At 35.1% G+C, this 13,708-nt stretch overlaps 2 protein-coding genes across 3 annotated transcripts in view; both read left to right on the top strand.

The window, feature by feature from the left end:
• The window catches only part of LOC117103443, a 2,656-nt gene extending 1,039 nt beyond the window's left edge, over positions 1 to 1,617 (top strand). Inside the window, exon 2 of the mRNA XM_033244002.1 lies at positions 431 to 1,617. Within this exon, the coding sequence (XP_033099893.1) occupies positions 460 to 1,056 (597 nt within the window). The 5' untranslated portion in view covers positions 431 to 459 and the 3' untranslated portion in view covers positions 1,057 to 1,617. The remainder of the gene's footprint in view (positions 1 to 430) is intronic.
• Positions 1 to 13,708, top strand: part of LOC117103441 (magnesium transporter NIPA2-like) — an 18,352-nt gene that overhangs the window by 2,719 nt on the left and 1,925 nt on the right. The window contains exons 1-5 of one of the 2 annotated variants that reach the window (XM_033244000.1): positions 3,883 to 4,229; positions 8,793 to 9,044; positions 11,100 to 11,156; positions 12,697 to 12,787; positions 13,502 to 13,662. In XM_033244000.1, the coding sequence (XP_033099891.1) occupies positions 4,211 to 4,229; positions 8,793 to 9,044; positions 11,100 to 11,156; positions 12,697 to 12,787; positions 13,502 to 13,662 (580 nt within the window). In that variant the 5' untranslated portion in view covers positions 3,883 to 4,210. Of the gene's footprint in view, positions 1 to 3,882; positions 4,230 to 8,792; positions 9,045 to 11,099; positions 11,157 to 12,696; positions 12,788 to 13,501; positions 13,663 to 13,708 lie in introns of those variants that run through there. The other variant, XM_033244001.1, reaches the window with a different exon arrangement.

Raw genomic sequence — 13,708 nt, 5'->3', positions numbered from 1 at the left:
ACTGTAGGTGCCTGAAACTTTAGCCTAGAAACGCTGTTAGGCTAGGCCTTAGCCTTACTTTGATCTAGGTTATAATAATACTGTTATCATGATAAGAACAGCCGACATGGTATTTTCCATTGCTAGTATTGACATTTGTGAAATATAATTTTTCATTGCAAGCAATTTCAAATTTGTTAAAAAAGTGATTCTGACTGAGATTTTGACAATTAAACAAACATAATGTATCTCAGGCCTACTCGATCGTCAGCAGTGTGCGAGATGCGAAGTACAATAACCAATCTCAATAGAGAGGGCATACTTTATTTATCGCTCACGATCATATCGGTGGTGTAAGCAGTTCAGTAAAACAGATTAATTAATGTTTTTTGGTTTTTTTTATTTATTGTGGGATGAATTAATTTAAAATACCTAAATGGCGTTCGGCAAGGTTGCATATTATCTCCTACACTATTCAATATGTATGCAGAGTGCATCATGAGAATTGCCCTTGAAAATTGGGTTGGCAGTCTCTCAATAGGAGGATGGCAGTTGAACAACCCTCGATATGCAGATGACACCACTCTAGTGGCCACCAATTTAGAAGAACTTCGGATGGTGCTAGAAAGGGTGAAACAAGAAAGTGAGACCCTAGGCCTACGACTGAATGTATCCAAAACCAAGTTCATGGTCATTGGTGAAAATCATCCCACTGATACCCTAATAGTTGATGGCAAAGAAGTCGAAAAAGTCACCCAGTTTAACTTCCTTGGGGCTCTTGTCGCTGTGGACGGGGGATGTAAACAGGAGATCAGAAGACGCTTGGCAATGGCAAGATCCGCTATGAACAAACTAACAAATATCTGGATCGACCGAGGGGTCACCAAAGCAACAAAAACACGATTAGTCCAAGCATTGGTCTTCCCCATCGCAACCTATGCTTGTGAAACATGGACACTCACAAAAGAAGATTGTAAAAGGGTTAATACTTTTGAGCTCTGGTGCTGGCGTAGACTACTGAGGATACCTTGGACTGCAAAACGAACAAATGTCTGTTTTAAAAGAAATTGGTCCTAAAAAAAGACTAATCAATGCAGGCGACAAGATAACTGCCTTGAAAAGGTTCTCGTGCAGGGCAAGATTGAGGGATCAAGAAGACGTGGACGTCCTAGGTCCAGATGGATCAACAGGATCACATCTCTAGTTGGACAACCTCTACCAAAGGTGTATGAAATAGCTGCGAACCGACATAAGTGGTGGGTCATCACAGAAGTCAGGAACTGTCAGCCATGACGGAGACGTACCAATCAATCAATCAATTAATCAATCAATCAAATGAGAGTTCATGGCATTGGTGAACGAAATAAAAAAATAAATAAGAAGAAATACTGCGGCGGGTTCACGAAACAATTACCCTGACTACCTCTGACGCTCGACTGTATATTGTATACACAAAGCGAGAGCATTCCAACAGATGAAATCTATAACCAGTAAATTTACCTAGTAACAAAGAGGTCATCAAGAAAATGGTAATCTCTTATGAGAAATAGTCTGTATTTCTGATTTTTCTTATCTTTTTGTGTAAAACTGAAATTGATGCCAATATTTTTCTAAGGTTTATAATAGTTAGAGTAATCCATGTATTTTTTCTAAAACAATTATTTTTTTTTGTGAAAATTTCCCAGGAATGGGGCTTTAAAATTAAAAGAAATTGGTTTTATCATAAATATTTAAAGGGCCATGCAGTAACTTGAGTCATTAGAGAGCTTTCGCTATCTCGTTCGAGAATCAATTCACCGAGAAAATTTCTCTTTCCTGTTATGGGCAATTTCACGGACTTGGCGGAATCACAATTTCATGTCATATTTACACTTCATTGTGATTCTTAGAATAGTTGTCATATTTACAGGAACTCATCTAAACATTCCACCCTAGTTTTGTTTAAAAACCTATCTTGATATTCATATAATTACCAAAAAATATACAGTATATGCTGGTGGAAAGACAAAAAGAAATACAGGTACCACTCTTTTTCACCACTACACATTTTACTAAAACCCTCTGATACTGCATATGAAAGTGATTTAAAAATTGAGTATATCTTAGGTTGTGTTTACGAACTTTCAACGAAACCGGATAAGTAAAAAATGACATAATGCCCAGAGGGTAGGTCATTAGATCGCTCGTTTACGAACCCCAAGTTATTCGGATACGGACAGTAAGGTATAGGCCTTTCATATATTAAAACAAAACAAACACTTCACCGCTTAGCCTTCCTCAGCCCAACAAGGCAATTCAACAATGAATTACCTCGCCTTGCCTACGCTTGTACTCCAACCAATTCTAAAAACCCAGGCCTTAGAAACTAGAGCCTAGCCAACTGGGAAAATTACCCAAAAAAAAAAAAAAAATTAAAAAAAAAAACAAAGGGAAAAAAATAGCCTACGGACTTACTACTACGTGTACTATTAGTTCCACTGGTGTTCAGAGCCGCCAACGACGTGTCAACAGTGTGTGGTGGACAAGAAATGGGTCTATCGCCAAAAATTTCGTTCATCATCGCAAAATACGGCCATTCTGTGGGGGTGGGGGTTTCCTGTTGGGGGTCCTTTTCCTGGGTGTATTTTTTTGCGCAGGTTCTTGCATTTGGTATTCTATCTGTGCGTGCGTAAAGTTATAACCCATTTCCCGCATCTTCTGTGCGATTTCTTTATAAACGGCGTTGTTCCATCAGGTTCCATCAAAACCATCTTGTATGGATGTCGTTCCCCATATGCTAATCAACGTTTGGGTTGCTTCGTCAGTCCACCCACTCTGTTCAGCTGCAGCCATTGTATATAGGGGTATATCGTTGTAAAAACCCGAGGCAGCCTCCAACCCTCCAAACTTATCCGGAAAGGATAAGCCCGGAAAGTCCAGATGTTTTAGTAATTATAGCTAGTTGAGGAATGATTAATTATCACCTCAGGTTTGAGTTATCCGGTTTTCGAAAGTTCGTAAACGGGCCCTTAGTTAATACAATACAACTTTATTCATTCCACCTTGGGTACAAATGCCGAAACCAAGAACTGCAATCGGTATTAGGGGCCTCTGTAAGTTTGGACTCTTTCATGGATCCCTTTGAGGTTCCTATGGGTCAGGGTCTCATCTGAAAGACGGTGCGCTATCGTTGCATTCAGCCCTCCAGCTGAAACACAAGGAGATCAGCGATGGGAATTGAACTGGGGACCTAGAGATCTCCAAGGTTCAGCGCACACACATTGGTTACCACCAGATTAGGCGACTGAACTAAGTCACATCATGACCATATATAGGCATGTCATGCCCCTTGCACTTTGATATTGTGCAATTTTAGTACATCACAATTGTCTCAACATTACTATCTAAGGCTGGTCTTAAGCCAATGTGCATTGTTATGACTACGATCATTAGCCAACTATGTTTGTTGTTGAGTTTGTAAAGAAGTGACTAAAAATTAAATCTTTACCACCATGTGTTTGTGAGCTTAAAAAAATCACTTCAAAAGATATTTTACAGTATACATAAACTGCTTTAGTACAGGTAATAAATTATCCTTTTATTGAAAATTGGAAGAAATTCCAATTAAGATGCATTTATTTTCATTCAGTATTTCCTTTCATAGACCATTGAAATAGCTTTATTTAATGATTTTCTTTGTAAAAATGTAAGTACATGCTTTAAAGCGAAATGAGAGTATGTGAGAAGAATAATGACAATGTGCTTCATCAGCCTGAAATTAATATTCATAACTAGGTAATTAATTCATGATGTGGTCATGCATATTCATTAGTTATATATATTTGATTTTGTTTTATTTAGTGAATGAAGAGTAGGCTACCAGCAAAACAACAGCTCAGGAAAAACCATAATATGCTGGTAATGCAAATGAGGTATCTTGTGGGATTTGCCAGCTAGCTAGTATAAAACATGTTAACGATATTATGGCAGGTCTGTAGTGAGTAGGATAGGTTTACACTTGTTACTGGAAAAAAACAGAATTGACATTAAAGACAGCGTCATCATCTTGTTACCAGTGATCCAAGAGAGTTGAGATGATTAGTAATAGAGGATTATATTAGCAATGGATCATATTTGGCAGTTCATATTCAGAATCAGAAACGTTGCGTGGACCTTAAGCTATGATTTTTAATGTAGCCTGAATAGTGTTTTATTTCAGTAAACTACTGAATGTGAGACAGATCTTGTAGCCATGTCTTGGGATTTCAACAGTGAGTATGCATGATTTTCTGTGAGTGGGTTTACTAGAAATTCTACTGTACTCACAATATAACCAAACTGTATTTTTAAGGTACTTCTTATTGTTGGTTTTAAAGTGGTTTTTACCTCTAAATATCACTTGGTTTTCTATAAATTTCTGGTGTCAAATAATTTTCACTTTATATATTTTTGGCATGTATTGCAATTCACTTATCATGGATACAATTTTGCCTTCAACTTACTTACTTATTTAACTGTTCTATATCAATCAGTACAGTACGTAGGCCTATACTGTATATACAGTAAAAAATCCCCCTTTAAATGACCAGATTATTAATATTTATACGTACAGTAGTATACAGTAGTTGATTCAATTTTGAATATGCTATCCTGTAGATGGGGAGGGGGGTTCTAAACAATTTTACTATCTCTAATACTGTATAATCCCCTTCCAATGGTAGTTTTAGCTTACAGTATGTCAACATATCTCCTGACCCAATTTTTGACATCTACTTCGTGAATACTTCCCTGTGTAATTTATAGTTAGTCGATTCATTCAACAATTTTGGATATGTTATCGTTCGGGGGTTGGTGGGGAGGGGGCTTGGTGTTGGCTTTAAACAACTTGACATACTGTAATACTGCATGTTTTGGCCATTGAATGAATAGGCCCAAAAAAAAATATTCAGTGCAGGACATGTGGGGTTCATATTTGTGGTAATTATAAACCTGATTTCCATACTTGTGGTTGCCTCCTGGTGTGTAAACAAGATTTCTGCAACATAAATCTAGCAGTGACTCAGCATCAGCATGTAATGATCTTATGACAAATACTGTATACAGTATTATCTTTTCAGAATGAATATTAATAGTTTAAATCTAAGCTTACATGAAAATTAAGGCTTTTTAATGTTACATTATCATCATATAATTTCATCTGGTTTCAATGTGTTGTGTTATTAATTTAAGTTAATGATATGTTCTTGATTGTTTTTGATTCAGTAGAATTTCTTTCCTTTGTTTAATCTGTTGTATTTAAAGGGACGGTAGGGTATGACAAATCAAGAGGCACAAAGCATTACAGTACTTTGATAAATGTTAAAAGGCAAAGGAGGCCAGCAAAAAAATCATGCTTTATTTTGTTGCTATGAACAATTTTCCTGTTTAAATTTTAAAAAAATAGACTTATTTTCTGCTGTAAATGAGAAGATACTTTTAAAAATTATTTATTTTTCTAAGTAAATTATCTATACTTGGTGCTATAGACCAGTCCATTTAAAGTGATTTTGTAATCCATAAACAGACGTCATGACGGTGGAAAACATTTAGGACCAAAACAGACAGCATCGTGCGAGGCAGCCAGACGCGATTTGTTGTAGCTTTCGGTCTGTGTGAGTAAAGCTTGGTTTCCATAAACATCGCTACATGCTTTCGCTGACTCCTTTGGCAAAGCTGATTGGTCAGTTGAATCGGGGAAGATTGTCGATTGCGTCAGGGTCAGCTATGCAGTGCAGGGATTGCTGTAGCGACTGTGCAGCGATTGTATGGAAACCAAGCTTTGCACACTCAATTTGCATCGGGGTAAATCGTGTCGTAGGATATTAAACATGTTTAATATTTCTCGCGACGGCTTAAGACAGTCCCCAGCGATAAACCGCTTTGGGCTGCATTGTATGACACTGTTTGGATTTTTCCTTTGCGCTTCATCTGCTACAAATGTAAATATTGAAATATACAGTATTTTATAATTATCATAATCTACAGCACTCTAAAGACTTTGCTCACCATACCAGGGGTGGTGGGCTGAAACTCCATGATGGTCCTCAGCAATGGCAGTGCCAATAGAGGGCGCACTTTCCTAATTTGATTAGTCTGTTTTGGTGGCAGATTCAAGGGGAGTGCTAGTACTGAATGCAGAATAAGTATTTTTCCAAAGTATAATTATAATTAATTAAAAAGTTGTATGTTATTGTACAGTACACAACAAATTTTAATGTCATCATCATCATCGTCATCATTATTATTGTCACCATCATCATAATTATCATCATCATAGTTTTCATTATGTTCTCCTCATCATCATTAACAATCATTGTCATGATCATCATTGTTATCATCGTCATCATTATCATCATGGGATCATTAACATCATCGTCAGCAACATAATCATTATCATCATATTCATCAACATTTTCATTAAATTTGTTTTATTCATTTAGACTTTTTGTTTTGAAGATGAAATAAATAATGACCTGTTACAACCTGATACTTAAAGAACAGTTACATTAAATTGATTTATATTACAATATTTTAGGATAAAATAATATACAATAATGGCTTGTAAAAATAACCAAAAATGATGCACTATTAAGAAATCTGCAAGCCATCATTGTGCATATTGATTTTGTACTCGGATCATGTGAACAGATCGTGTGAACTAGTGTTTAACGCATGATCTTGCCGCAACTGTTTAGCATAAAATTATCATACTGGTGATAAGGTTTATAAGGGTGGTTTGGTGATTTAATATAAATTTGTTGTTTGATATATTTTTTAGCTGGCAGTGGGTTTGGTAAGATTGTGGTTTTTACTATGCCTGATTTATGTATTATGTATTCAACGATATTTCATTACGAGGGTCACCCTAACAGCACTACTCAATCTGGAGGGAAGTGCTACGTTAACATTTTTCTTGTTATGTATCATTTATTTAATATTTATTTATTATTTTTTAAAAGTCCTAATATCATTATTCTCTGAAATAATTATATAAAATCTGATATGAAATGCAGGGTATATAATATTTATATATTTATATACATTTTCCTTTTAATTTTTTTGTTTGTTTTTGTAATTTAATGTTATTTAAGATCATACCTTGGACCTCAGGGAAGAACAGTGTACTTATACTGACCGAGTATCCAGAATAAAGAAAGATTTCTGTCTTTTCTGACAGAATCAGGAAGTTTCTCTCGGCCAGTCAATTTTTTTCCCAAGACCCATAAAAAAGTTATAGTTCTTAAAAAAATAATTACTGTAGCTTTGCTGGTCTCCTACAATCATAAATCTTAATTTTTTGTCACAGTCAAGAAATTTTACTACTCAAGCTTCTTTTAACATTCATAAATTTTTAAAGGAGTATTTTTGATGGTTGATATAAAGAAGAACTAAATTTATTACCTGATTTGCATATTCTATTTTGTCAGTGTGATATCTAATGAGAGGGGGAAATGCCATTCCCAGGAAAATTGACATGTAAAGATCCCTCTCCTAACCATTATTGGTCTTTTTATTGTTGTTATCAATATACCGTAATTGTGGCACTAGTGATTTCTGTTTATATGGGTCTGTATTACCATGGTATTACATCCTGCCTTGAGTTTTTTCCTGATCTTTGGAGATTTGGCGTGCGCTTTATAACTGAAAGGAAAAGTTGCAATATAAATGCTCGTACCAGTACCAGTAACCAAAAGTGCACTGTTACTAAAGTACTGTGGTTAAAATTTACAACTTATATAAAAGCAAACATCCTTACTTTATCATATCAACCTCCAAATTCAACATTGAATCCCCCTTCCCATTGGACCTCCCCCTTCTAACCCCCCTTTATCAACCTCCATGTCAATACTCCTAAATACGCTACTTCGGGAGTCCACGTTACAAGAATCCAAATCCGGGAGATCTGTTTAAATGATCTTTCTTAACACTATAACAACACTAATTATATTTTGGTGACTCCCATTGCACTGACTTCCGAGAGACATTTGATCATACAGTAGTAAAAAAGGTATGGGAAAGAGAATAACATTTTCCGGGAGACTCTGTACCTCTGCTACTTCAGATTGTGTCAGGTAACAAACATAATAGTTTGGTTGACTTTTTGGGTTTTCTTCCTTGTTCCTTCTTTGTTATTTGTATACTACAAATCATGGCTTATTGTTGCTACTGCAGGATTAATAATACAGTATAAATCCTATTAAGGGGACACATTTGTGACTAAAAAATATCCCCTTGTGACTTCTGAATAGGAGTTGGTCATGTGTTAAAATATATACTTTTTTTTTTTTTTATACTTTTTTTAGTTACTGAAAAAGTGTCTCCTTAATAGGGGTGTTCCGAATGAGGGGTTTTACTGTATTTTTTGGTCAAAAAGGATAATTTCAATTACTGATGTGCAGTAGGTGTCAAAATATGGTCAAAATATTTAATATCGGGAATATAAATATTACAATTTTTAGTTATTTATAACAATTTAAAATCAACTACAAAAATATGAATGTGAAATTAAAATGTATTGTAAATGTAAAGAAATATGTAAAAAACAAAAAATGAGTAATTTGCAAAATAAGCAATCAAACATTGAAATACCGTAAAATAAGTGTGTTATAGATTGTTTTTTAAAAAGTCAATTGAAATTCAAATATTAACAGTTGTCGTACGAAGCGATTACATCCATCAATTTAATTTGTGCTGAAACTGAAAGTTATTTGAAAAAACAAAACCATATACTCAAGTAGCACTGCTACTAGGCCGAAACATATTATTTTAACATAATCAATCTTTTTATATTTCAGCCACCAATGCGTATAATAGAAGTGTACAAGACACTGTTGCTACTACCTTGCCCAGCATACCAACTCTCACAACTGTTGGGAATGTGTGTCGACCAGGCATGAGCCCTGAAGAGGAACTAGCAGAGATATCAAATACAGATTTTTACATCGGCCTAGCCTTGGCTGTCAGTTCTAGTATATTTATTGGCTCGAGCTTCATAATCAAGAAGAAGGCTTTGATTAAAATTACGGCCTATGCCACAAGATCTACATGTAAGTAAACAAATCCATGAATAATTAAAATTACTGTTAATATTATAATACATGATATTGTTCTCCTGAAGACAATTGAAGCAACTCATTTGAAACATCTAGACATTCTCAACAAACAACAGTTTTTTTCAAAAACTATATGTGGTGTATTAACTAATTAAATTTCCAAACTAATATTTCAAATAATGTTGTTCATAGATTAAGCAATTAGTATAGTTCTATCCAGTTTAAACTAATGATGAATTAATTGCTGCGAAACAGCCAATTCATATTCTTGACAACAATTTGACCTCTGAAAGGTCATTGTCAAAAAACGAGGCCTAAGACAACTGAAAAGCTGAGTTTCCTTCTTTCGTTCTGCCGGGTAAAATCAATTACTTTAGGCGACGTTTGTAGACTAACCTACTCGTACCAACGTCCGCATGTTGCGACGCTGGAGTATTACTATTCAGCGTTTTTTACTATATTTCTAGGTTTCCTATTTCTACGTTTTATCGGCCCATGTCTCAGCCACAATATTTTGAGGCCAATATTATTTACGAACCCAGTTAAACTTATTTACTAGCCTATTTCAACGTGCTAATTATTACATTTAGGCGATGCTTGTTGTAGACTGGCATACACAGTGTTTTCGGAAATAAACACCATTTTATACACATGCGCAGATCAATTCGCCAGCAGCAGCGAGTCGCCAGCAGCGAGATGTCACTGCAGCAAAACACTATAGTACACAGTACCAACGCTGTTCTAATATAGACAATGGGTCATGTCTCATATTATTTGTTGCTGCGAAGCAGCCAATTCATATTCTTGACAGCAATTTGACCTCTGAAAGGTCATTGTCAAAAAATAAGGGCCTAAGACGACTGAAAAGCGGAGTTTCCTTCTTTCGTTCTGCCGGGTAAAATCAATTACTTTTTAGGCGACGTTTGTAGACTAACCAACACGTACCAACGTCCGCATGTCGCGCTAGCCTAGGCCTAGACTAGCTAGGATGGTATAGGCCTAGCCTTGAAGGGACGAAGGTCCCAATGAAAAACAATGTCGCTCCTTGATAGTTAACATTGTCTATTTAACATCACAATAATTCATTATTAGACCTATAGTTGTTTTTTGAATTGTACTCCACAAATCTCAGCTGATACCTCGCACAACTCGTTAACGTCTCGTATCTATTGTCGTGACGTCATGGCTCGCCGGCTCACACTTGCGATGTCTCACAACCTGTGATCAAATAACACGCTGGCTCGCACTTTGGCAACACTCTTTGGCAGTCAACTCGCACCTAGAAAACCCGCCCTTGGAAACTTGCCCCATAAAAAAATGTACACTTCCTAGACCATGCAGTCTTCAAAATAAAAATTGCAACCTTTGGTAAAATCAACTACATTTTCCACATAAACATTTTTGAAACTTTATTAAAAAAACCTAAACCATAATTCACCACTATAGACACTTTTTGACAAAAATGAAAAATTTCGACCCAATGAGAAGTGTTCTAATATAGACAATGGGTCGTGTCTCATATTATTTGTTATATTTTTATTATTCATTATTTTCACTTGACTCGCATAAATAATTTTGTTCGAAGAACATTTATATGCTGTTGTACTTCGCAGCACTTCACTTGCAATTTGCAATTTCTAGTTTCTTAATTGATGGATCTCAACTTATAAGGATAGTCACATTAAATTTGAATTTATGAATAATTTAATATATTATGAGCACTTAATATAGTGCCAGGTATCTATCTTGTAATGCTCATGACCAGTGACGTATATGAAGTGGAGGGGCATGTTGGTCAGGTGAAGTGGAGGGGCGTGTTGGTCAGGTGTGGGGTGCTAACTTGCAAAATAAGGTGATTTTTAGTATACTTGACTGTGGTTTTTAGGTGTGTGGGTGCGAGTCATTTTGGAGGGGCGTCTGCCTCCTTGCACCCCCTAGGTACGCCACTGCTGATGTCGCTTCAAATTCACTTATTAATACAGTATATTTAATGTAAGCCGACCATGCATTGCTCAGAATAATGATTTTTTATGAATATTTATCTTTCAGCCGATGGAGGTCATGCATATTTAAGAGAATGGCTTTGGTGGGCAGGATTTCTAAGTCGTAAGTTTCTATCTTAATTTATGGAGCTTTCAACTTGCGCGACGACGTGCATTAGCATGGATTCACGTAAAATGTGTGACTGTCCTACATTCTCTGCACAATATAGATTTGGTCAAATTGCTTCCTAGAATCAATGCCACGAGGAAAACTCTACATTCTCTCATGCGCGAGTAACTTTTTAGTGACATCATTACGTTGTACGTCCCACCTCGTCATACAAATGAAAGTCTCCAATTGTTACATTTTGTGATGGCAGTGTGTATACACTGTACAGTACAGGGCATATTTTATTTTCAATGTTGTTTTGTGCCATGAAATTTAATAGGAGTAATGTGTTGCCCTACCTGATGTGTTTTACCAAATCATTTGCTTTCTTCTTCTACAGCCTAAAATTTATTAATGTATTAAAAATGGTTAAATATTGTTATTATTATTATTGTAGGCTTTATTTGTCATAATTAATTACAGTACAATCACACAGCATAAAAATATAAAAACACCATAAACTGAGGATGTAGGAACCATAATGACAATAATAATAATAATAATAGTAACAACAACAACAACAGGAAAAGTTTCTGTGATCCAATTTTAATTTTTTTTAAATGTTTTTTTTATTTTCTTTTAATAGTTTTGTATATTGTCCCCATGTCCCTTAAGTGGTGTTTTTACGTAAATTTGTATCATTGTTCTCGTAAAATGTTACTTTTTATATTTTATTGTTAAACAAATTTTATAAAGAATTTTAATGTATTGTAAAGGACACGCAATTCAGTTTAAATTTTACTGCGAAGGTTGAAATAAAATGAAATGAAAAATTACAATAGACAAGTTCGGCTACCAGGAATTAGTAGTAAGTGTTCAAATAACTTTTAGTTTTGGTATTACATACTGTGCATGTTTTGTCAGTGTAAAAGCATAGAAAAGAGAAGTTTATGGTTTCATAAATGTGGCAAAGACAAGCCAAACCAGTCACTCGTCGCAAATCCTGTTTCAGAGATATTGACCCAAACATGCTGGAATGTCAAATTTTGAAAAATCTATTTTTATTGCACTAAACTAACCTTTATCTATCTATACATCATGCTACACTGTTATTTTTTCCACATTCAATGTTAAAACAACAATTTTTAATGATTTGGTGATGGTTTCTGCTTGAGAAATGCCCGAAATCATCAACTTTGAAGGCTGATTTCTCAAATATTGTTCTTTAAACTGCTGTATGTTTAAACGTTAACTTCTTAAGGAAATGTTAGATTAAAATTATTATTTTACATTTTTACAGCTATCATTTTACTGTTAACCCTGTAATAATAACTAAAAATCAATTTTTGCGAAGAGTGACTGGTTTGGTTTGTCTTTGAATGCCACAAATGATTTTAATTTTTCAGTCTAATATTAGTCATTTTGATTTAATTTAAATGAAGCTCTATTTTAATATCTCATGTTGTTATTGTAAGTTGTTGATGTTGCAACCAATGCTAATACTGCTGTTATTGTTACAATTAATTAATTATTGATTTGTTGGTTCTTTTTATAGTTAGTTCTGGTGAATTTCTGAATTTCGTTGCGTATGCATTTGCGCCAGCCACCTTGGTTACTCCACTTGGCGCCCTCAGTGTTCTCGTAGCGTAAGTAGACTTGTAACTGTGCATGCTTTGTGAAAAGTTACCTAATTACCATAAGACCTTGAACTGAAGCCCTGGGCTTCTTTTCGAGGTTATTTTGCAAAGTAAAGAGGGGGCTTCTTTTTAAAATTAATGCTGTCAATTTTGGGAATTAGTACTATAAACAATTGATAGGGCCACTGTAACATTAATCTATATCCAATGCTGTAAAAAGTTGGTGGTCCTTAGTCCGGCACTTGAGTATCTTTAGGCTGGGTTAGCAAAAAGTACATTAAAACTATTCAATAGCTGATATATAAGGACTAGCAATTTTTTAAGCAAAACTAGGACCTTGGTCTAGCAAAAAAATAAAATTAACTTTTTACAGCTCTGGTATCATGGAGTGTATTAACTGGCATTAAATCACCTGAACTACTGTACTGTATAAACCACTGTTCGAAACCAGTGCCGATGTTATGGGTGTACATTGTGACATTTCTGCCTTAACTGCTCGGTCACTTGGCCCGATGATTTATGTGCCTTATTTTTCATTTTCCTCCACCCAACAAATAAATAGCAAGTAGTGTTTATAATATATACCAATCCATCTAATGAAAATGTACAGTTTTCATAATGCATTGACATACTGAATTTATTAAACAGTTTGTGTATTCCTTGAATATTATATTTATCATTATTATTACATTACTATGCTCATATCTTTTTCTTTTTTTGCAGAGCTATTTTATCATCACATTTCTTAAATGAGACTTTAAATATCCTAGGTAAGATAGGTTGCCTGCTATGCATTCTTGGGTCTGTTGTGATGATTCTGCATGCACCGAAGGAAGAGGAAGATGACACGTTGGATGAATTAGCAGTCCGGCTTGCAACTCCAGGTATTGTACCCTGCGGTGTACTTAGTGGCATACCCCCCCCCCCAAA

This window comes from Anneissia japonica, unplaced genomic scaffold (assembly GCF_011630105.1).
Source record: "Anneissia japonica isolate Jap-2015-1 unplaced genomic scaffold, ASM1163010v1 scaffold1272_len640109_cov177, whole genome shotgun sequence".
Lineage (NCBI taxonomy): Eukaryota > Metazoa > Echinodermata > Crinoidea > Comatulida > Comatulidae > Anneissia > Anneissia japonica.
Note: the sequence above shows the minus strand (reverse complement) of the source record. Positions and strands in the feature narration are given on the sequence as shown.